This window comes from Nyctereutes procyonoides, unplaced genomic scaffold, assembly GCF_905146905.1.
Source record: "Nyctereutes procyonoides isolate TBG_1078 unplaced genomic scaffold, NYPRO_anot_genome, whole genome shotgun sequence".
In the NCBI taxonomy this organism is placed as follows: domain Eukaryota; kingdom Metazoa; phylum Chordata; class Mammalia; order Carnivora; family Canidae; genus Nyctereutes; species Nyctereutes procyonoides.
In genome coordinates, this window is record NW_026575133.1 from 21,760,683 (window position 1) to 21,784,127 (window position 23,445).

The 23,445-nt window shown below is 41.9% G+C and overlaps 2 protein-coding genes across 2 annotated transcripts in view; one reads left to right on the top strand and one right to left on the bottom strand.

Moving 5' to 3' along the window:
- The first annotated feature begins 245 nt into the window (after positions 1 to 245).
- Positions 246 to 1,224, top strand: NANOS1 (nanos C2HC-type zinc finger 1). Its single transcript, XM_055345742.1, has one exon. It carries the CDS (start codon positions 310 to 312, stop codon positions 1,222 to 1,224), a length of 915 nt encoding a protein of 304 aa, XP_055201717.1. The 5' UTR covers positions 246 to 309.
- A 4,760-nt stretch (positions 1,225 to 5,984) lies between these two features.
- EIF3A (eukaryotic translation initiation factor 3 subunit A) overlaps positions 5,985 to 23,445 on the bottom strand; it is a 37,142-nt gene continuing 19,681 nt past the window's right edge. Inside the window, exons 10-22 of the mRNA XM_055300312.1 lie at positions 23,167 to 23,283; positions 22,739 to 22,924; positions 21,685 to 22,032; positions 21,240 to 21,344; positions 21,038 to 21,151; positions 19,282 to 19,404; positions 18,145 to 18,298; positions 17,404 to 17,588; positions 13,512 to 13,600; positions 12,196 to 12,857; positions 9,428 to 9,659; positions 8,541 to 8,722; positions 5,985 to 7,211 (exon numbers count right to left, since the gene is read on the bottom strand). Of these exons, the coding sequence (XP_055156287.1) occupies positions 6,982 to 7,211; positions 8,541 to 8,722; positions 9,428 to 9,659; positions 12,196 to 12,857; positions 13,512 to 13,600; positions 17,404 to 17,588; positions 18,145 to 18,298; positions 19,282 to 19,404; positions 21,038 to 21,151; positions 21,240 to 21,344; positions 21,685 to 22,032; positions 22,739 to 22,924; positions 23,167 to 23,283 (2,727 nt within the window). The 3' untranslated portion in view covers positions 5,985 to 6,981. The remainder of the gene's footprint in view (positions 7,212 to 8,540; positions 8,723 to 9,427; positions 9,660 to 12,195; positions 12,858 to 13,511; positions 13,601 to 17,403; positions 17,589 to 18,144; positions 18,299 to 19,281; positions 19,405 to 21,037; positions 21,152 to 21,239; positions 21,345 to 21,684; positions 22,033 to 22,738; positions 22,925 to 23,166; positions 23,284 to 23,445) is intronic.

A 23,445-nucleotide genomic window follows, 5' to 3' on the forward strand; every position in this document is an offset into this window, starting at 1 on the left:
GGCGCAGCGCGCGGGGCGCGGGAGCCGCGCGGGCCGGACCGGGGCGCGCGCACCGCCCGCCCGCCCGCCCGCCCGCCGCTGGCGCGCCCGCCTCCGCTCCGCCTCCGTCCGAGGCGCGGGCGGGGAGGCCGGGGCGGGGTAGCGCGGGGGGCAGGGCCGCGGCGGCGAGGCCGGGGGAGGAGCGGGGCCCGATAAAAGGCGGCGAGGCGGCCCCCCCCCGCGGCAGGCCGGCGGGCAGGCTCGGCGCTTCCCTTCCGTCCGGCCCGCGCCGGCCGCGGGGAGGCGGCGCGCGCGGCCCGCAGCCCGCCCATGGAGGCTTTCCCCTGGGCGCCCCGCTCGCCCAGCCGCGGCCGCGCCCCCCCGCCCATGGCGCTCGTGCCCAGCGCCCGCTACGTGAGCGCCCAGGGCCCGGCGCACCCGCAGCCCTTCAGCTCGTGGAACGACTACCTGGGGCTCGCCACGCTCATCACCAAGGCGGTGGACGGCGAGCCACGCTTCGGCGGCGAGGGCGGCGGCGGCGGCGGCGGCGGCGGCGGCGGCGGCGCCTCCGCGTCCCCGCCCTCGTCCTCCTCCTCGTCCTGCTGCTCCCCGCACGCGGGGCCCGGGCCCGGGGCGCTGGGGCCGGCGCTGGGGCCGCCCGACGACGACGACGACGACAGCGACGGCGACGAGCCGGGGTGCCGGGGCCGCTACCTGGGCGGCGCGCTGGAGCTGCGCGCGCTGGAGCTGTGCGCGGGCCCCGCCGAGGCCGGGCTGCTGGAGGAGCGCTTCGCCGAGCTGAGCCCGTTCGCGGGTCGCGCGGCCGCCGTGCTCCTGGGCTGCGCGCCCGCCGCCGCCGCCGCCGCCGCATCCGCCGCATCCGCCGAGGTGGCGCCGCCGCGCGAGGAGCGGGCGCCGGCCTGGGCGGCCGAGCCGCGGCTGCACGTCGCCCCCGGGGCGGCCGCCGCCCGCCTGCTCAAGCCCGAGCTGCAGGTGTGCGTGTTCTGCCGGAACAACAAGGAGGCGGTGGCGCTCTACACCACGCACATCCTCAAGGGCCCCGACGGGCGGGTGCTGTGCCCGGTGCTGCGCCGCTACACGTGCCCCCTGTGCGGCGCCAGCGGCGACAACGCGCACACCATCAAGTACTGCCCGCTCTCCAAGCCGCCGCCGCCGCCGCCGCCGCCGCCGCCGCCGCCGCCGCGCCCCGCCAGGGACTGCCCGCCCGGGAAGAAGCTGCGCTGAGCGCGCGGGCCCCGGGCCCGCCCTCGCCCTCGCCCTCCCGCCGGGGACAGCCGCGCAGCTCGCCGCCGGGCCGCCCGGGGGCGTGCGGGCGCCTTCCAAAGCCGGCCGGCCGCGCGCAACACTTGGCTGCCGGGGAGCCGGGGAGCCCGGGAGCCCGGACGCTGCGATCTCCGTTTGTCGCTCCCTACTTCCGAGTTTGTGCACGTCCCGACGGAGGAGGCTGGGTGTGTATCCCGCTACCTGGGAGAGGGCGGCTTAATGGCGCCGCTAATCTGCTGTAGACGTCCGATCTGTTTGAGATGCGCATCACGATGAATGAATGGTCTCGATCGGCTCTCTGGATGGTTAGTTTTACTAAAGGAGGCACTTTACTAGGTCTAGAATATTTTTTTAAAAGCCTCATAACTGAACTGGAACCTGGCGATTTTATGGAACTGTCGGCAAAATGACTATTTTATTGTTTGGAAACCATATTTCTTAGTTGTCCTTAATCAGTTACTCGGATTCCAGGTGAAGCAAGCAAGCCCCCCCCACCCCCCCCCACCCCCACCCCCGGGGCAGCGTCACCGTTTTTGAGAAGTGAAGGTTTAGTAAACTTTCCAGTATTGATTTTGTGTGGGTGATTCCCTCCTTGTGGCTTGTTTCAGTCTTGGCTGGAGGTGTAAAAATGCACAATCTGTAGCAAGTAGAATACGGCTCCTTATCCTTTCGTGTACCAGATCTTTTTATTACTGAACTAGCAACTAGCATTTCCACCTTGAAAAATTGTGCCAAGTTATAATCCTATTGTGTATACACTTGAAAATTGGTGCTGTTTAAAAACTTGTGTATTTATACAGTAACCGTATATATGAATTCATTTATCTTGCCTATCACTTTGCTACCTGGCCTTTTGTACATGCACGCCCACCTCCCCATTTCCCCGGCTCTTTAAAAACATTTGCAACATTAACATCAAAAGGGAGCAGTATTAGTTCATGCTGCTCAATTTCAGAGTTCCCAAGCAGTGTAAAGCTCTTTCCAGCTGTTGCCTCTCAAACTCAAATGAAAGATGCAGTCCTTTGAGCTCCGGAAGGTTAATGTAATAACCTGTGTTCAAGAAGGCTTCACTGCGGGCTGTATCTGGCTTTACGCTCAGGCAGTCCTCAAACCAGAACAAGCACGGAAGGAATTGATTGTGGAGTGGGGGATGAAAACAAGCAACATGGCCTCCCTCATGCTCCCTTTTTCCCTGAAGACCCTAGTCTGTTTCTGGAATCCCGCCATTTATCCACAATTGGAGATCAGACCTTAGGCAAAACCCAATTTTACCGCCCACCCCTGTTTACAGCCAAGCCAGATGCCACACAGTGGCTTGTAACTACCCTCAGGACAGATAACAGGAGGCAAAACCAGAAGTGAATTAGGATGAATGTACATGAAATGTACAAAATACATCGCTATCTGAAAACAGTCACAAGTATATAGATTCAAGGAGAATTCAGCTCCTTTATTAGACGTTAGACTGCTTTTACATCAAACAGCTTCCTCCATGGCAGACTGGCTTGAATACTCCCTTGAGCGTATAAAAAGATGCGGCGGTGAAGACTGGAAGGCTTTGAGCCTTTTTGGTCCAAGGAAGGGGTGTCAGAAAAACGGGGGAGAGGTTCAGGCAAAAAGTACACTGGCTAAGAGAAAATCCATTCCTGCTAGTCTAGCCTCAGACCACAGAACTTAAGATGTGACTGGTCTCAAACTTAAGTAGCTTAATAAAACCATGGAATTATTCTCTTGTGTTGTGCTAGAAAATGTACCAGTTTAATTTTGGCCTTGGAGAGTTGTCAGGTCAATAGGAATTCCTGTTACCTCTCCTACTGCCCCTTCTACACCTTTTCAAAGATCACCAGAAACAAGGTATTCTCTACCCTGGAAGGAGTAGGCAGGCTAAGTACTTCGTATTTTCAAAGGACCAAACAGTCCTTTGAACAATAGTGTTAACACTGTTTCTAAGGTCTCAGGCATGTGGCTTTGACATACTCAATACGAGAATCCCAAGTGAGATGTGCCTACTATGAATTTGATACTGACACCATCCCTGTTTTACCAAAACTGTGAACATGTTGAACATAGAGTTCACTTAAGTCTTGAGAGTATCAAGAAAGATATCTGAAAGGCCTTCTACAACTAGTCCGGCAGCCATCATGTTAATTCATTTAAAACACCGTCATATCAGCCCCTCTCAAATTTGTCTTTTTCCAGCTAACATTAAAACATTGGGAGTTAGTTTTTTTTTTTTTAAATTTTTATTTATTTATGATAGAGAGAGGCAGAGACACAGGCAGAGGGAGTAGCAGGCTCCATGCACCGGGAGCCCGATGTGGGACTCGATCCTGGGTCTCCATGATCGCGCCCTGGGCCAAAGGCAGGCGCTAAACTGCTGCGCCACCCAGGGATCCCACATTGGGAGTTAAAACATACACAGAGAATATTACTATGGTTAATCTTCTAGAGATCTCTCAGGAAAAGTATACTAACCACACTCTAATCCACTTAAGAGCAAACCCAGAACTCTCAATCTAAAACAAACTTTAAATACTTGCAAAATTAAAAAAAAAAAAAATACTTGCAAAATTAAATTTAGGGTATGGGGCACCTGGCTGGCTCAGTGACAGGGCACATGACTTGATCTTGGGAGTTGTGAATCTGAGCCCCACATTGCCAAGTAGAGTTTATTAAAAAATTCAGGGTAAAAGAAACCTAACTTTTAAAGTTTAAAAAATACAATTAGTGTGACAAAGTTGTCATTTTTACAAGACTATGCCGTATATTTGGCTAAATACAATGTATGGAATCGTCAAAAAGTTTTACCAGCTGTACAGGCAGACTGCCTTACCCTGTCCTTTTCTGTACACATTTGCAGTGAGTAGCTTTTATTTCTTTGGATTTTAATTTTCCTATGCAGTCCTTTTTGGAAGCTGCAGAGTAACTTTGATTACAAAAAATTTTGGCCTAGATTGTAAATACCCAAAATTATTTTAAAATTATACTACAAATATGTGTGCCTCAAAGGAAAGGGCAACAAAGTTTCAGTGTTAGTCCTAACCTTCGAGTCTGTGCTTAGCCACATGAGGAACATTCCTTCACTCTTTCCAGTATCCAATATGTCAGACTTGTAGTTAGAAATAAATCTACGGTCAAAATATCTTTGGTGGGCAGCCCAGGTGGCTCAGCGGTTTAGTGCTGCCTTCAGCCCAGGGTGTGATCCTGGAGACCTGGGATCAAGTCCCACGTCGGGCTTCCTGCATGGAGTCTGCTTCTCCCTCTGCCTGTGTCTCTGCCTCTCTCTCTCCCTCTCTCCCCTCTGTTTCTCATGAATAAATAAATAACCTTAAAAAAAAAAAAAAGCAGAGAACACTTAAAATCTTTGATAAGAAATGAAACACAGGTAAAACACATAAAAGCATCCAAACACATAGATGCCAACCTCTTCCTGGAAGCCACTACAAACAACTAAGTATTTTCTGGAAAAAAAAAAAAAAAAAAGTCTTTTCTGGGCCACTGTCTCCACCTGCAGATCCATGTATATTAACAGCAATGGGTGTTCTTGTTTAAAAATGCAGAAGCCACTGGGAACATATAGACAATCTAAACACAATGAGTAGGGTTAGATGTTCAGTTTTCCATTGATACCTATGAATACCTGAGGAGGAAGGAGGTGGCTATGAGGCCTTGAGTAGAAACTTAAGAGCAGGACCACAAAGCATCAGGAGACTCTTCTACCCCCTTTCTGTGCTTGGGATTCCAACTCCCAGGACAAAGAACTTTGGGGCAGCATATCTGGGAAAGGATAGGTTTGCAGACTAGCCTAGGAATCTAAGCATCAGACATGCATCCATTAACTCACGTAAACAAATCAGTGTAAATGAATGGTCCCCTGGGGACAATCAGTGCTGTCACAGGTATAGTCCTGTTCTAATGACTGGAGACTCAGCAGGTTACTGCCCCAAGCTCTTTAATTTGTTAAAAAGAAAAGGCCCTCTCCCCAAAGACCTTTTAAGATTTCCACTTGTTTGAAATACTAGATATTAAGAAAATTAAATGTTGAAAAAAGTGGTTTCCATCACTGTTAACATCAAACAGAAAAGGCTGCATCTGATTATTTTTAAAAAGCTTCAGTACTCCCTCTTCTGGCCTTATTTTTTTTTTTAATTTCTTTTTTTTAAATTTTTATTTATTTATTTATGATAGTCACAGAGAGAGAGAGGCAGAGACACAGGCAGAGGGAGAAGCAGGCTCCATGCATCGGGAGCCCGACGTGGGATTCGATCCCGGGTCTCCAGGATCGCGCCCTGGGCCAAAGGCAGGCGCAAAACCGCTGCGCCACCCAGGGATCCCTCTTCTGGCCTTATTAAATAGCCGTGCCAACAGGAGTTCTCACCTCCACTCAATCCTGTAAGTAATTCACATGTCTGTAGCCACTATCAATTTGCTACTAATATTCTCTAATTTCAGAGGAATACTGAAAAGAGTAAACCACCCACCCACCCACCCACATATACAAGCTCACAGAGAGGACAGCGTTACAAGGAAACTAAGGGGTTCCTCGATTAAGGAAGGAAACATCCTAGCCACGTTTGTTTTCTACTTGAGTTATTTTTTGTTCCTAAATACTGAGACATTTAATGTCAAACAAAAAAACTCAAATTCAACATGATATACAAAAACTCATCATTAGTAAGTAATAAAAACACTTTGGCTGTAACTACAAATCAACACCAAAACAAATTCTGTAAGTATTTTATTTATCACTGAAGAAAAAACACAGCAGCAAGTTCTGTGTTGGCTTCAATAAGACCAAATAGTTAATCTTTGACATAGCTACGACATTCCAAAATTGAAGTCAACACAGTCATTACTACAAATTACTTGTTGAAAGAATCTATCCTGAAGAGAAAGGAAATTAGGAAAAAGAATTTAAACAATTCCTCCAAACCACACATTTATAAATATTGTCATATTTAAAATGCTTGAAAGGCATGAATTCTCCATTAATGGAAAAGCAGTTTGCTATTGGCAACAGAAAAAACTCAGCAATAGTTTTACCAAATGCTTTAAAATTTAAAAGCTTTAATTGTTTTGGATTCACACTTGAGCAGTATTCTTGTCATTTCAGTGACTGCAAATTGCTTTATACTCACCTCTCAAGTAAAAGCTACAGAAAATCCCACTGTATCCAATGTCTGTAATGTTTACTGCACTTATAGCGAACCTAAAAACTTTCTAAATGTAGTTAATATAGTAAATACCTCAAAATATCTAGAGGTATGTCTCAACCGCTAATGGTGTGGAAGTCGTTTCAGCCCCTGCTTTGAAGAGTCTTCAAATACATTTTCTTTAACAGAATCATACCTCATTCCAAATTAATATAGTATTTCAAAAACAAAAGAAAAAGATCAGTTCTATACCAAGATACAGGTGTTACTCCATACCTGACGGGTTCACATTTTAAATTTATTTTTTAGTTTTTCTTTTTTGTAAACAAATGATTGATGAAATAATGCAACACCTTAAATTCCAGAAAATGGCCTGGCAGTCCAACCTCCTGTGGACACGGTGCACGATCAATCTATTATAGAGGATTAATACAAGTTCATGCTTTTTGTGTTATGGTGAGACAACATTAAAGAATCCAATTTAGACTGGTTGAAGCACAAGTATAATAATCCTTGAATGTGATCAAACATATGAGACATGAGTCTGAATCCATTATCTTGAGATTTAACGTCGTACCGTGGTCCATCCATCTTCATCAGTCTCATTTTTAGTACGACGAAGAGATTCCCTATCTTTCTCAGCTCTCCATGAGGCCTTCTCTTTTTCACCTTCTCTTTCCCTGTCTCGGTCTCTTTCTCGGTCTCTTGAAAGAGCAGGGGGAGGAACACGACGAGGGGCTTCCCGGTCTTCGGCCCGCTCATCTTTCCTGTCATCAGCACGTCTCCAAGAACTTACTAAAAATTTTAATTAAAAGAAAAAGTAAATTTATACTGTATTGTACTGTTCAGACTAAACAGAACTTCAACAAAAGGAATGCTTCCAGTTACTCAGAAATCCTATATATAAAGGTAACCAACAGAGAATCCCCATTTAAAAAAACAATCTAAATATATTTTAATTATTTTGATACAATTTTTGGCAAATTCTTCATAGCAATACACTTGAGAACTCAAATTTGAAACCACTGGCCTGGGAAGTATCCTAATGGTTAAAATAATTTAAGACAAAGTGACAAAAATCTGAATGAAAAATTTTAAAGGGACACCTGGGTAGCTCAGCAGTTGAGCATCTGCCTTTAGTTCAGGTTGTGATCCCAGGGTCCTGCGATCAAGTCCCACATCGGGCTCCCATCATGGAGCCTGCTTCTCCATCTGCCTAGGTCTCTGCCACTCTCTCTCTGTGTCTCTCATGAATACATAAAATGTCAAAAAAAAATTTTTAGTTAAAAAATTTGCTTTTGTTGAGTAAATCATAAAAGCAAAAATGGCCATAAGGACTGCATTATACCTTCACTTTACAGGTATCATATAAGAAAAACCCTTATAATCCCATTGTACAAATGAAACATTTAAAGTTTGAGATAAAAAAAAGTTCGAGATAAGTACTTAGTTAAGTGCAATGGCCATTTTCAACATTAAAAAAAATTTTTTTTTACTAAAGTTTCAACTGTCACAATTTCAGAGAAAGAATGCTTTACACTGGGCTTACCTACCAAGACTTTACTTTTAAACAACCGACAAATTATTTCCTAATTACACAGACTTTTAAAGCAATATATGTTTACCATCCAATTAGCCTACTACTATACTGTGAATTTAGATATAAACTAACTTCACATAATGACTATTAAGTTTATAAGAACTGTGATTTTTTTTTAATTTATTATTTTACAGAGATGGAGAGAGAAAGTGAACTGGGGGAGGGGGCAGAGGGAGAGAGAATCTTTTTTTTTAAAGATTTTATTTATCCATTCATAAGAGATACAGAGAGAGAAAGGCAGTGACACAGGCAGAGGGAAAGGGAGAGAGAATCTCAAGCAGACTCCCTGCTGAGCATGGATTCTGACTCAAGGCTCAATCTCAGGACCCCAAGGATCATGACCTGAACCAAATCAAGAGTGGGGCACTTAACTGACTGAGCCAGGCACCCCTGCGAATTCTAAACCGAATATTCATTAGACTACTTTTGATGTTTATACACAAATGAGTGAGGTAATAAAGCCCAAAATTTTCCCAGAAATTACTGTTTTCCAATAGTTCAACAACGCACAGACCATCCATTACCTTCTTCACGTTCTGATCGGAGAGGAGGTCCTCTTCGGTCTCTGTCATCTCGCCTTTCCCTTAGATCACGGCGATCATCTCTCTCCCGACGACGGTCATCCCGATCCCTATCTTCACGGCGATTTGAATCTCTCCAGCTCGAAGATTCTTCCGCTGGTCCTCTTCTCCACCCTCCTTCATCCCTGGAGGCATTCAAAATGACATGTTAATTTCTGTCATTAGACTCCATGAGAGCACAACCAAGTTGGTGCTCAGAGTTTACAAATTCAACAGGGATGACCCTTTAAATTTATGACTTGATCTCAATCTGATGCCTTAGGTACAGAGGTCAAATGAGAACATCTGTATCTGTGCTGTCCAACACAGCCCACTGTGTGCATGTAGCTACTCAAATACAAATTAATTGAAATAGAAACAAAACATTCCATCAGTAGCACTAACCACATTCCAAAAGTTCAACAGCCAAATGTGCTTGCTGGCTACCATACTGGACACTGTAGATACAGATGTTTTCATCCTTGCACAAAACTGTATTAAATGGTACTGGTCTAGATTAATCAGCACAAAGCCACCGAGGCCAGAAGCACCAAGTTAGAACTGTTACCACTAATAAGAGTCAAGGGGCTCTTAATAATTTAAGGGCTTTAAACCTGAGTAACTAAATGACAGGGGAAAGGCAATGGACTGGTGAAGATACCTGTGTAACTAAAGAGTCCTACAACCTGCAGACAGCCACACAGTATCAGCCTCACTTTCTCAACTTTGTTAAGAGGGTACATTCAGTTGAGGAATGAGGCATACCATTTCTCAAGACTTTTGGGAAAACACCAAAGAGAATGAGAATCCTAACTGTAATTCCACAAAGAGTTCCAATCAGAGCATCAAACCTAGGTCGTCTGAAGCGGTCCTCTCGATCCCCATCTCGATCTCTGTCCCGCTCTCGCTCTCTCTCTCGGTCTCTTTCTTTCTCTGGGTCCTTGTCATTTTCATCACGATCTTGGTTCTCTCTCTCTCTCTCTCTCTCTTTTTCCCTATCCCATTCACGTTCTTCTGATGGTCTCGATTCTCGAGGTGGACCCCAACTCTCTTCTCTGGCCTTTTCTTTCTCTCTCCATCCACCTGTTTTGTTTTTTTAAAGAAGCAACATTTTTTTTTTAATTCTCAAAAAAACACAGATTGGTAACTATGAACAGAGATCTAAACGTTGACATTAATATCACCATTATCAATGCTCATTTAAGACACTCCAGCTTCATTTTTAAAAAATCAAAGCTATGTATCTTATTTTGCAGAATTACAAGGTCCTATTTATGACTACCTATCACTGTTTTTCTAACCTAAAGGGAGGAACATGTAAGACAAAGGAAATTTATATAATCTGGGTTGAGTGTTTCATATGCTGAGATTTCAGATATAAAAATCTTCTGACAATAAACAGACAACACATTTTAAGCAAAAAACTTGTAAAAGTTGAGGCAAGAGCTAGATCTCTGAGAGACAATCTAAATTTAATTAATTTCGTTCCTATCTTACAACATTTTCAAAATCTTTATAACCAAAAACTTTTTCAAATTCTTGCCCTCTACCATTTACCACCCATGCAATCATGGAACAAAGATAAATCCTTTGACCAGTATTTCACAGTTAGCCACAGGACACCCCAATAAAAAAACATTATATATATGCAGAAAGAGATCAAAGGAACAGATTTAAATAAAAACTTATTACAAAGTTAGTAACTATTATTGTTAATATTTATATTACCATGTGCCACAGCACTATTCTAAACCTTCTGTGTAAAATAAATAAATAAATAAATAAATAAATAAATAAATAAACCTTCTGTGTATATGAACTCATCTAGTCCTATCCATAGCTTTGAGCTAAGTAGATTCCATACTCGCTAATTTACCTACTTGCTAAAATGTATTTGTAAATAAATTGCTAACACGAGCACTCAGGCACTTTTATAGTCACCCACAGACACATGCAGAGTGATCAAATACTTGAGTCACCTGCAGAGCATGTTCACAGTAGACGTCGAACAGGGTAATACTATCTTCTTCCTGAGGCTCTGATTTTAAAACAAGTGCCCTTCTGGTGGTCTATTTACTGATAGGTTTTTACCTTTTTGTGCTTTGTTGGCCTTCAAGCGCTATGCTAAAGTGCTATCTAGTGGACCACACACAAGAAGGCGATGAACAGCGATATAAGAGAAATACTCATGTTAGAAAAGCTTCATTCAGCAGTTACAGCGCTACTGGCCATGAGTTCAATATTAATGAATCAACAACATGTATTAAATAAGGTATCTTTAAAACAGAAATGTACACAAGAAGGCTGTGTTCATTGGTTGACAGAAATGTTGTGACCAGAGGCCTCAGAGGTACTACCTTCCCTTAGGACCAATGGTTCAGTACTCATAGCGACTTCATAAAACATCTACTGTGAATTAATGAGAATCCATGACATTGTTATCTCCATTTTACACAAGGCAAAAGAAAGTCACAGAGCCAGACAGAGAAATGAGACCAGAAGATACAGAAATATGGGACAGAAACACAAAGGGCAAAGAAAAGGAGGCTACTTGCTGAAATCTGTGTTTAGAATGCATTACTCTGGTTACTGCACCAAGATTAAAACTGGGAGTGGGAGAGCCTGCAGGGACCAGTAGCAGCCAGAGTTGAAGGAAAGAATGATGGTGGCTCAAGACCCAAGTGCAAAAAAAAAAAAAAAAAAAAGACCCAGTGCATGCAGGGGACAAAGAGAAATGGGTGGATCTGAGGAACTAAAGAGGTAGAACTGAACTATATGAAAGATTTAACATAAACGACAAAAGAGGGTAAAGGAGAACTCCAGATCTCTAGCTTATATGATCAGATAGATGGTGGTGTCCCCAAAGAGATGCATGTGGGTGTGAACTGTTTCGACAAGTTGAATGTGACAGACACTTCTAGGTAGAAATGTGCTATGTGCAACATGCAGCTGGAAACATGGTTCTGAAGGTAAGTAAGAGGTCATCTGGAGAAGACAGTAATGGAAATCACAAACTTATATACAACTGCTCAAGAAAACTAAAATATGAAAACATGAGCAGGCCCAAGACTGAGGGGAAAAACTGAGCTCTTCCCATAAGCATAATCCCACAGTTGGAAGAACAGACATTAAAAATAAGTCTATTTTTTCATTATCTACACGAGAAGGCTAGTCTAGGACAGAACCTGAAGAACACCCATACTTAAGGAATGGGCATGGGAACAAGAACCCTCAAAGAAGCAGTCAACAGGCAGAATGAAAACAAAGCACGCATCACTAAAGCTGAAAAGGGGGTGAAGTTATTTAACTTTTGGTGTGTGGGATACGGAAGCCAAGCCCCTAACATAAAAATCACTGCACATATATCGAAGGGAAGATAAAAGACCAGTTTATCTGGAAACTAGTAATAGTCTCAAAGTCATACCTACATTAAAATTTAATTTTTTCCAGCAAAGAACTTTTCATTAAGATTATCAAAATATAATCATTTGAGAGGTCTCGTTTGAAATAATCTACAGAAGTTATTAGCTCATATAAAATTTCACTTTCTAGTTATAAAACACATCAAGCAGATTTTATAAAACATCTAAAGCTGGTTTTCTGAATACCAGAATTTTACCTGGCTTGACAAATGGTCTCCAGGGACCAGGTCTTGAGTCATCGCCCCTTCTGGGAATCCGATCATCATCCATGTTTCTCCAAGGCCCCCGGTCATCATCTGCACCGCGCCTGGAAATTCTGTCATCATCAGTACTCCTCCAAGGTCCTCGATCATCATCCAGCCCACGCCTGGGACCCCGGTCATCATCCATGCCCCGCCTGGGACCCCGATCATCATCAGCATTACGCCAGGAAGATCGCTCGTCATCTGCACCTCCTCGCCGTGGCCCCCGGTCCTCATCCATCCCACGTCTTGGTCCTCTGTCCTCATCAGCTGTTCGCCAGCTTCCTCTGTCTTCATCCAGTCCTCGTCTAGGTGGTCTATCATCATCCGCATGACGCCAGCTCCCCCTATCTTCATCACCAATTCGTCTGGGAGGTCTATCATCATCTGCATTGCGCCAGGAAGGCCGGTCATCGTCTGCCCCACGGCGAGAGAACCGGTCTTCATCAAGACCACGTCTAGGACCTCTGTCATCATCCATGCCACGCCGGGGAATGCGATCGTCATCTGGTCTAAGAGAAGACTCTCTCTCTTCGTCATCCCCCAAGCGTCTTGGTCGATCTTCTTCTCTTCTATGAGGCCTCTCCTCATCCCGCCCCTCTCCACGTCTCCACTCCCTACAGATCAACAAGCCAAACATCTTTAAGAGTCCATTTTCTTAAAAAGCACATGCTATCTTTGGGGATTACTTCAGTCCCTTTTAAAAACCTCTTCAGCCTAAAATCATTATTCCTAGTCCTGAAGGAATATATGCTATTAATAAAAAATAATACAACATAAAATCTTACATCAATAGCTAAATAAGCAAACAACTTCCTTAAACAAGTCTCTAACTGGACTTGTATATAAGAAGTATCTAGACAAATTCTAAATCTAATCTAGTACCTATGAACTTTCAAAACTCTGTATAGGACTTAGGACCAGCAACTTTGCTTTTCATGAGCAGTCCCTTTCAAAGAATGGTTCAAATTATTTAACAAATTTAAAGGAAAATGAAAATAGGTTCTAGAACTGTTCATTCTTATTATAATCTCAAAAGCACTCAACTAGGGAACAAAAAGGTTCTGAAGCATACATTTGTCAAAATTTTTAGAAATCAGTAATTACAGCCTTGTTGGAACTATGAAAAACATTTCAGTAACAGACATGCACACAACTCTTCATGGTTGTCCTTTCCCCATCTCCACAAAATAAACCAAACTTAAAAACTGCTAATATGGTATTAATAGGACCTATGACTAATTGATACTATTTTCCTTAACTCTACTTACTTCTCTGGTGGGCCTCTTCTCCACTCGGAATCTACTTCAGGTCCTTTTCTCCATGTGCCTTCTGAATCTCTATCTCCCCAACGAGAGTCCTACATTCACCAAAGTTAATGTGAGGCACTAATTGGCAACACTTATTACAACTACTGGTATTACCAAATGTTTTTGCACTTATTCCTTAAATAAAAACACGTTTCAAAGTAGTTGTTTTTTTTTTCTTAACCTTAAGTCAGAGTGACGGTACACTGAAACTGGCATTCTCATGTATTTTGAGTGGTTTTATAAATCAACCAAATACCACCTAAAAACAATCTGGCACCCACCCATCCCCTGGAAGTATTAAAGTATCTAAAGATATCCTCTGACCTCAAATTTCCTTTTTGAGATTATGTGAAAAAACCTGTGTCCTAAATGTAGATCACAGTGCCTCCTAAACAGAGGTGGAACACATGAAATATCAAATGCAGGATGGTTCAATTAACAGTTACTTCCCATTTCAAAATACTATGTTGTCATTAAACATTATGGAAAGGGTGTGGGGAGATAAACACTCTTAAAGTGGAAATGTAAAATGGAGTACAACCTTTGGAGTGAGCAATGCACACAATGTTAATCACGAACACCTCTGACACAGCTCGATTGCTCCTACAAACATAACCAAGGCTACAATCAGCAATTGAGAACACTGGAAAATATGGAACAAGACCTAGGGCAGGGGTGGGAGGAGTAAGAGAATAATCTAACAAAGCTAACAATCCGAAGTAAGAGAGTAAGAGGATCTTTAAAATTTAAGTGTTTTGGAAACAAAACCCTCCAATAACTACCATAAAAAGCAGTGAAGGGGGGCAGCCTTGGTGGCTCAGTGGTTTAGCACCACCTTCAGCCCAGCGCCTGATCCTGGAGACCCAGGATCGAGTCCCATGTCAGGCTCCCTCATGAAGCCTGCTTCTCCCTCAGCCTGTGTCTCTGCCTCTCTCTCTGTGTGTCTCTCACGAATAAATAAATAAAATCTTAAAAGGGGGGGAGGGGAATCCCTGGGTGGCTCAGCAGTTTAGCACCTGCCTTCGGCCCAGCGCGTGATCCTGGAGTCCCAGGATCAAGTCCCATGTCGGGCTCCCAGCGTGGAGCCTGCTTCTCCCTCTGCCTGTGTCTCTCATGAATAAATAAATAAAATCTTAAAAAAAAAAAAATCTTCTCTAAGGTAAGTAAATTGCACCCTCTGACTAAAAAGGCACAAGCGCCAAAAATAGGTTAATAATAAAGACTATATACTTAGGTGACTAAACACAGTTTCAGTAAAATCTTCACACTCCCTTTACTGCAAGAATAAATTCTGAAAGCCCCAAAGATTAAAACAGAATTTACAAAAGTAATAAAACCAAGACTATTATCAAGATCTTCTCCCATCCCTGAGAGCATGATCTCAAAACTTGAGAGAAGATTCTGAACTGACCAAACCATGGCACAATTTTTCAACTGTGAGAAAAAAAATAAAACCTCTTTTTAACACAGACACAAAGACAGCCTGGGGGCGAGGGGAGGAACTGAAAGGATACACAAAACAAACAAAAACATATCTACAAAGAAAAGACGATACAGTATAAACATTTAAAAGTAAATATAGTGTTTGCCAGTATGGTTGTACAACTGCTACCTGAGTCCTAAATAGATAACATGTTTTAATGAGCTGGAAGTAAAAATACCCTGCTTACTGCAATGAAACAAAGTACAGGCATGCTCAAAATTTTTTGTTCAGAGAAGAGAGTTCTCAAAATCTACAGACTGTGAGGTTTAGATTAATTTTAGGAAAAAAAATAGATGGTAATCACAAATAAAATAATAAAAACTACTGAGAAAGTTCTTAAATTTGCCTTAAGGAGGTAGCAGAAACATAGAAATAAAAACCTCCAAACTAAATGTCACTGCCATGTTAAATGCAAATAGATAAATCTAAAGACTCCAACTGAAAGGGAAGGGAGGCACAAAAGGCTGAAAATGAAAAGGATGAATAGATAGATTTGCAAAAAAAAAAAAAAAAAAAAAACCACACACAAAAACAAAACACACACACAGAAACCCATAATCCCAGGTTTAAATCACCTCCCTTTCTTCAGAAGATGAGGCTCCCATAAACTAATGGAATGTGGCAAATTAAAATAATACAGCAGTTCTGAGTCCATACATAAAACACACAGAACTTTGTGCCCAACAGAAAAAGAATACACATAACATCATATTTTAGGACACAAAGGGAAAATGTATTAAATTCCAAAAAATTAGAAATCATACAGGCCAGGGGTGCCTAGGTAGCTCAGTAGGTTAAGCATTTACTCTCTGTTTCACCTCAGGTCGTGATCTCAGGGCTGAGATCACACCAGACAGGGCTCAGCAGGGAGATGGCCTGATCCTCCACCCGTAGGCACGGGCGTTCTCTCTCAAATAAATTAATTAAAAAACAAAACAAAACAAAACAAAACCAAAAACCACACAGTCCACATTCACTGGTTAACAGAGGAAAATAAAAATTAACAGAGTAACAAAATCAGAAATCTAACCATGTATGTCTTAAACAGAAATTAAATGAACAGGTCCTCCAATAAAGAGAACTGACACAGGTGTGGCAGAAATGAATGGAAAAGGCAGGCAAGAAATTCTCCTGCTACTCACCTCTTAACTTCAAAAATAAATACCTTAAGGGGGAGCATAAGCACATCCAAGATACCGAACACACAGAAACACGGTAAGGCATAAAACTAGCTCAGAATGGCTAGAGTACAGGTGATTAGGAGGAAAATGGCAACAGATGAAGGTGATAGAAAACAGCAAACTAGACAGGCCTGGATTGCTAAAGCAGGTTTTACCTTTGGCAAGTACAGAGTATTAATCAAAGGAAGGTGTGGAACCCAAGAGCAGGTATAATGATCAAATATGCATTATGAAAAACAAAAACACAGGATACAATGTAGAAGGTCTGAAACTGGGGAAAGGTTATAATCAGGAAGAACAAAAAATAATGCAGGCAAAAGGAAATTCTGAATTAACAAAGGACAGGGAGGAGGAGATTCAAAATTCCATGATTGGGGCGCCTGGGTGGCTCAGCGGTTAAGCACCTGCCTTTGGCCCAGGGCATGATCCTGGAGTCCTGGGATAGAGTCCCACATTGGGCTCCCTGCAAGGAGCCTGCTTCTCCCTATGCCTGTGTCTCTGCCTCTCTCTCTCATGAATAAATAAAATCTTAAAATAAAATAAAAAAATAAAAAAACTCCATGATTAAGTGGGTAATGGTGCAACCAATCAGGAGCGGGGATTGGAGACAAAGGAGATAGGGTGGGGGGGACAAAGGTCTATTAAAGATAAATATTTAAAAAATAATAAAATTAAATATTCAGAGCAGCATTTGAATCACTTGGGAATACTGTTAAAATGCAGATTCTGTTCAGGTTTGACAGTGGGCTAGAGATTCTCTAACAGTCTGGTGAATATTCACTGCTGGTCCACCAGACCCATCTTTGAGTACTAAAGACTTAAGAGAACTCGTATCATCCTCTGAATTCACAGCAACCCCCCCCCCCTTCAAGGAAACTAGAATAGTCCCTCTTCCATTCACTAAAGAGTGTTTTTTTGTCAAATATTGAGGTCTTAGAAGATTCATTCTTACTGAGAGGCATTCTAAACAGAAGCCTAAAACACAGCTTTGCTAACGTTTAAGTCTAATCATCCCCCCTTTAGGAAACTATCTTTGGGAAGACAAAGTAATACCAGAATTTAAAAGAGATGAATGCAACCAATTCAAAACACCAAGCCCAGACGCTGACACATGTACGGAGGTATATGGATCATGCAAAAGAACTAGGTGACAAATACATCACAAAAACAGAGTAACTTCTATATTCACCTTTCTAGAAAGTGGATCATCACCAAGTCTTCTCTCTTCCTCTCTACGTCGTTCCCTTTCTTCAATTTCCAGCTCTCTTTGGCGTTTTTTCCTTTCTACTTCTTCTAATTTCTTGACTCGCTCCTGATACTCTCGTAGCTCTTCCTCACGTTTTGCCCGTTCAGCACGCTCTCTCTCTTCACGCTCTGTATAATGTAGTAGGGTTATCAGGTTAGTGTGCATTCTACTGGCGTCTTTCCCTAGCACTAGGTCTACTTTGCTGGTACAGCATGAGGTAAAAGGAAAAATCTTTTTAAAAACTTTAAGTACTTTATACTCAGAAGATATTCAAGTAAAACAAGTATAATTATACCACCCAACATGAATAGTTTTGTAATGACAAAAAGATACCAGAATCCCTCCCCAACTCCTTAGCATCTGGGATTTCCAGATAAAGGATCATTTGACAGACTACAGCTGGCACATGTTCCTCAATATATGTTACTACTACATAAAATACAGTGATAAAAATTAAAAGGTGTTATTTTTAAAACACCAAAAATTTGGAAATAAGCTGGTAAAGGACATAACATCCTCATCTACAACAAACTTCAGATAACTAAAAGTTAGGTTTTAGTTAGTTGCAGATAAGAAGCCAATGATTCTGTTTCCTTATTCCTGTATTTTCTGAACATGATTGCTATAAACTGAGTATCGAACCGGTTGCCTTATACTACACCTCCAATCTTGGCCTATAAATACCTTTTAGCATTTGTTCTTCTGCCCTCCTCTGTTCCTCCTCTTCTTTTTCTCTGTGGTAGGTTATTCTGCGCTCTTCTTTACGTTGCCTTTTACGTTCTTCCAAGCGATTATGCCTTTCTTCTGCTAATCGTTCCTCAAACTGTTTAAGTTTTTCCTATTAATAGAATGGGTAAAAAACAAAAGTCAAAATTCTCCAAAAATACACACTACTTACATTCAAAAGTTTACAAAAACTTCAAAAGTTTACAAAAAAGCACAAGTTTTTTGAAACCACAGGAATCAACTTTCAAGTACAAAAATTTCGGGGATCCCTGGGTGGCGCAGCGGTTTGGCGCCTGCCTTTGGCCCAGGGCGCGATCCTGGAGACCCGGGATCGAATCCCACATCGGGCTCCCGGTGCATGGAGCCTGCTTCTCCCTCTGCCTGTGTTGTGTCTCTGCCTCTCTCTCTGTGTGTGACTATCATAAATAAATAAAAATTAAAAAAAAAAAAAAAAAAACAAGAAACAAACAAAAAGTCCTTAAAAAAAAAAGTACAAAAATTTCCACATGGGGGGCGCCAAAGTGGCTCAGTCCATTGGGTATCCGTTTCTTGGTCTCAACTCAGGTCATGATGTCAGGGTTAAGAGATTGAGCACCGCCCCCCTCATTGGGCTCTGCTTTGGTGTGTGTGGGGGGGCCAGCTTGAGATTCTCTCTGACCATCCCCACCATAAAGAAATGAAATCTTTAATAATTTCCAAATGACTGTGGAGTTTCTTCATATCTCAAATGCTTTAAATTTTAAATTGTTGATCGCTATTTTCTACACCCAGTGGGTTTTTATACAAAACAAACTGAAGGACTAAATTAGAATTTAAGTGCAGGACATTTTGATCTGCCTTTTTCCTTTCTAAATCAAACAGTAAACAAAAGCAAATTTTATGCAGTCCACTTTCACCTTCAGAAAAATTTTTTTACAGCAATGGTTGACGGCTTAATAGCCTAAAAAATATTTTCAGAAACTTTCTATTAAAATATTATTTGAACGATCACTATAAAATGTCAACTCAAGACAGAATGTACCAACTGTGTTAAAGAACCACCTTAAGGCAAAACTAAAAAGCTCATAAATGTTTTCCTGAAACCAGTCATTTCACCTCATAAACAGACTGTCGTGCAGCCTTGAGTCGCATCACAAATAAATCTCTGTCTTCAAGCATCCGTGACATTCGATTCTTATGTTCAAGAGCCTTTTCACGTTCTAGTTGCATGGTAGTAATCTGCAAGTACATAATATAAAGTTAAATTTCAAAGCATTTGTTATCTGATTAGTAATTTACTCTTAATTCCTGACATATTCCTGAAGAATGACAAGCAGCTCCTCTGCCCCTTCTATCATGCCATAAAAATGGAAGGGTTAGTATCATCTATGCCCACACATATTCCTAGGAAGGCAATCAGGGACAGAAGACAGACGGATAAAGGACCCCTGCAGTTTCTCTGTAAGAACTGTTTTTATTTAGGCTCAAAATACCGAAAATTTTTATAAAAGAAAAACTATAACGTAGACAGTAACACAAAAGACTTCATGGTAATAATCACTATGGTTTAATTATAAAAAGTATTTTCTCCCTTAAAGAAAACTAGAGGGCAGCCCAGGTGGCTCAGCAGTTTAGCGCCGCCTTCAGCCCAGGGCCTGATCCTGGAGACCTGGGATCGAGTCCCAGTCGGGCTCCCTGAGTGGTGCCTGCTTCTCCCTCTGCCTGTGTTCCTGCCTCTCTCTGTCTCTTTCATGAATAAATAAAATAGAATCTAAAAAAAAAAGAAAAAGAAAAGAAAACTAGAGATTAAGACAGGGTACACCACTGATTTAAGTAGGCTATTCCCTTTGCACTTTAAGGGGGAAAAAGGAAGCTTTCGGGATAGTCTGTAGCAGATCATCTCAAGTATTTTACCTGGTCTGCATGCTTGTTTCCCTAATTGTGTATGTTATCACAAAAATTCTAACTTCTGAAAAAAATGGGAGAAACTGGCAAATGAAGCCCAGAAAGATAACTAAATTGGAACAAGAGGCTGCATTCTCATACCACAGTCCCCACAGTTGTGCTGCCTGTAGTTATTTTCCTTTTCTTTTTTTAACCAGAATGGGGCCACTAGTTTTTAATCACAAATGTGGCCACTACAAGCACTTGAAAACCTTGCTTTTCTTTCATTATATAAATATATTATGTATACTAGCAAAACATCAAAAGGTACTGCCTAGTCATGAAAGACCATGTACTATACGACCCCATTTACATAAAAGGTCTGAAAAATAGGCAAATCTATGGACGCCTGGGTGGCTCAGTGGTTGAGCATCTATCTGCCTTTGGCTCCAGTTGTAATCCTGGAAGTCCAGGTCAAGTCCACATCAGGCACCCCCAGGGGAGCCTGCCTCTGCCTAGTCTCTGCCTCTCTCTCAAATAAATAAAATCTTTTGGGGGGGGGGGAGGGCAAATATAGAGACAGAATGTGACTGCTGGCTGCAGAAGGCCAAGGTGGTGGGGGAGGAAAAGGGGGTCTTTTGGGATATGTTCCAAAATTAGATAGCTGTACAATTCTATACATATACTGAAAACCATGTACTGTACAGTTTAAATAAGTGAACTGTATGTATGGCATGTGAATTATATCCCCATAAAGCTGTTTTTTTTAAGTAAACATTTCAGCTGCCCTTTATATTTTATAAGTTTCATTGTTTAATCTCTTGTGAATTTCAATCTGTCCATCAATCTGTTAGTATACAGCCACTAAAGCACCATTCCTGGCAAGAGAACACAAAATAATAAATTTTGAAACTGTGGCCCCATTACTGACAGAGGATTTAATTATAGCTTACAGACTACAAATGTTACAGGTAATCAGAAACCTTACTCTTTCTTCTTCCTGTTGTTCCCACAGATCCATGTCTTTAATCCTCTGTTCTTCATAAGCACTCTTTATCAATGGGATTTCCTCCAAGCGTTTAGCTCTTTCAAAATAGTCAATCTGAACGACATGAAAACAAATATAGTTTAAAAATTTGTTTCAGTTAATCTGGCATGTTAAAAGTTTACCAACCAGTTCTTTCATCTACCTTCTTTTCTTGATTCTTCAGACGCTCCTGAAGTTCCTTCTTTTCTTTCTCCAGCTGTTCAACCTGTTTAGCCATGATGAAATCTGGATCCAATTCTTCAAGATCCTGAAAAATATCACAAATGCACACTAATAAGAATATAAAAGAAATGTGTATGGAATAACATTTTCTAAAATCAAAACGTAAATTACTTTTTATACAATGAGTATATGCTCACAATGGGTAAACTTGGGCAATATAAAAATGCTTTTCGATAGCCATATTTCTGTTTCAATATATGTTAAAACCTGCAGAGCCATTAAAAACAAATGTTTTACTTCACAGATGAAAAAATCAGGCGTACCAACGAAGTGAAAATAACCAGACAAGCCAATGTAATCAATAAACAGTAAACGACTATGCTTCTGAGATGTGGATCAAAGTTAAGAAGTAATGTGCTACATACTTCAATGTCAATATCTTTGAATGCTTTGGCACCCAGTTCTGTTTTCTTGATCTGCTCCAAACGCTCACGAACAGTTTTCTTTTTGATTTGTTCATGTTCCTGTAAGATGCGCTCTTTCTCCCTCTCCTTTGCCTCCTGACGCAGCCTCTCTTCTTCAGCTTTCCGTACTTTCTGGAGCTCAGCTTCCCTCTGCTCCAGTTCTTCCTTCTCACGCTGAATATTCAGACTTTCAAGGCGCTCTTTTCTTTCCTCAATTGTCTGACGGCGAGCCAGGATACGCTGATGCTCTTTTCGTGAATTTTTAAGGTACGCAGTAACAGCCAACTGATGCTGTTCTTCTTTCTCTTGCTTCAAAAACAAACACATTTAAAAATTTTTTTTCTGTGACACATCATGGTATTAGGCATCCAATAAATTACTAAATAACCCTGATGCATTACCCTTACATGTGTCTGCTTTAAGAATAGGAGATGATGTTATTCGAGCTACTAGTTCCCAGCATCAAAAACTATGACCTATATAGTCTTCTATTAATAGGAGTGATGTAGTTAAAGAACCTTTGTTAGTCAAGTTTTCTCTGCAACAAATCTACTTTAAAGTAAGCAAGCCAGGGATCCCTGGGTGGCTCAGCGGTTTAGCGCCTGCCTTCAGCCCTGGGAGTGATCCTGGAGTTCCAGGATCGAGTCCTGCGTCAGACTCCCTGCAGGGAGCCTGCTTCTCCCTCTGTGTCTCTGCCTCTCACTCTGTGTGTCTATCATGAATGAATGAACGAAGTCAGCAAGCCAAGAAGAAATCCTAACAGAGCACACAGATAAGAACTTAACCAAGAAGGAAAAGCCCAAGAAGCATAGGACTCCCTAAAGAGCATGGAGGTGGGGGTAAGGGAATCCATCATATGCATAGCAGGTGTTAACACCCATACTAGCAAATACAACTGAATAGGAAATATATAATAAACCAATTTTCTCAGACATCATCTCAAACCTTTTTGCACAAGACATAGCATAATGGCCCCTCAAAAATTCTGTAGATCATTTTTCTCAAAGATGCATACCAGTATATGAGCTGGCTTAATGACTTCAAGCGCCTTTGCAAGTACTGAGGACATTGCTGTTAGCTGATTTCTTATCTGTTCCGAAGGCATGCTTTGCAAATGAGGACCAATTGGAGCATCTTCTCGAGTAGCATAATTCAAATCAGATCCAAAACTAAGGGTCCGAGAAGTGTGGTCAATACGAACCTTTGAGAATTAAAGGACACCATCAATAGTTGTATCTATATATAAATATGAGATACTCTAGAAATGAATGACTTTTGATAAAAAATTTCAACTGAGACAAAAATTAGGAATGTTAATTACAAAAGCCAGAAAATTGATTCAGTACTTTAAAAAGGTGCCACTGAACCAAAAGCTGACAAACAAAGGGTATATGTTTTTTATTCCTTAAAGGCCTTCCACCTAGTATCCCTTCCAGCACATACCTGCAGGTCACAATGCCTGGCTGCATCGACTATAGCCCGTTCCAGTTGGAAAGCATCAACAAAAGGAACCAGAGAAGTCAAACGAGAAAATTCAATGCTCTGATAAATTTGTGCCACCTGCATAAGAAACACAAGGTTAGTAACAACAGCTATCATTTGACATTTTTTCACGCAGTCTTACACAAGCATGAGAAGTAGAAATTATGCCCATTTCTCAGAGAAAAGAAACTGAAGCTCAGAGTAAATGTTAACACTACACTGCTGGAGCTGGAATTCCAA

What these genes read in the sequence shown, in the direction of transcription:
- NANOS1 (XM_055345742.1), top strand. Translation starts at nt 310, where the DNA reads ATGGAGGCTTTCCCCTGGGCGCCCCGCTCGCCCAGCCGCGGCCGCGCC.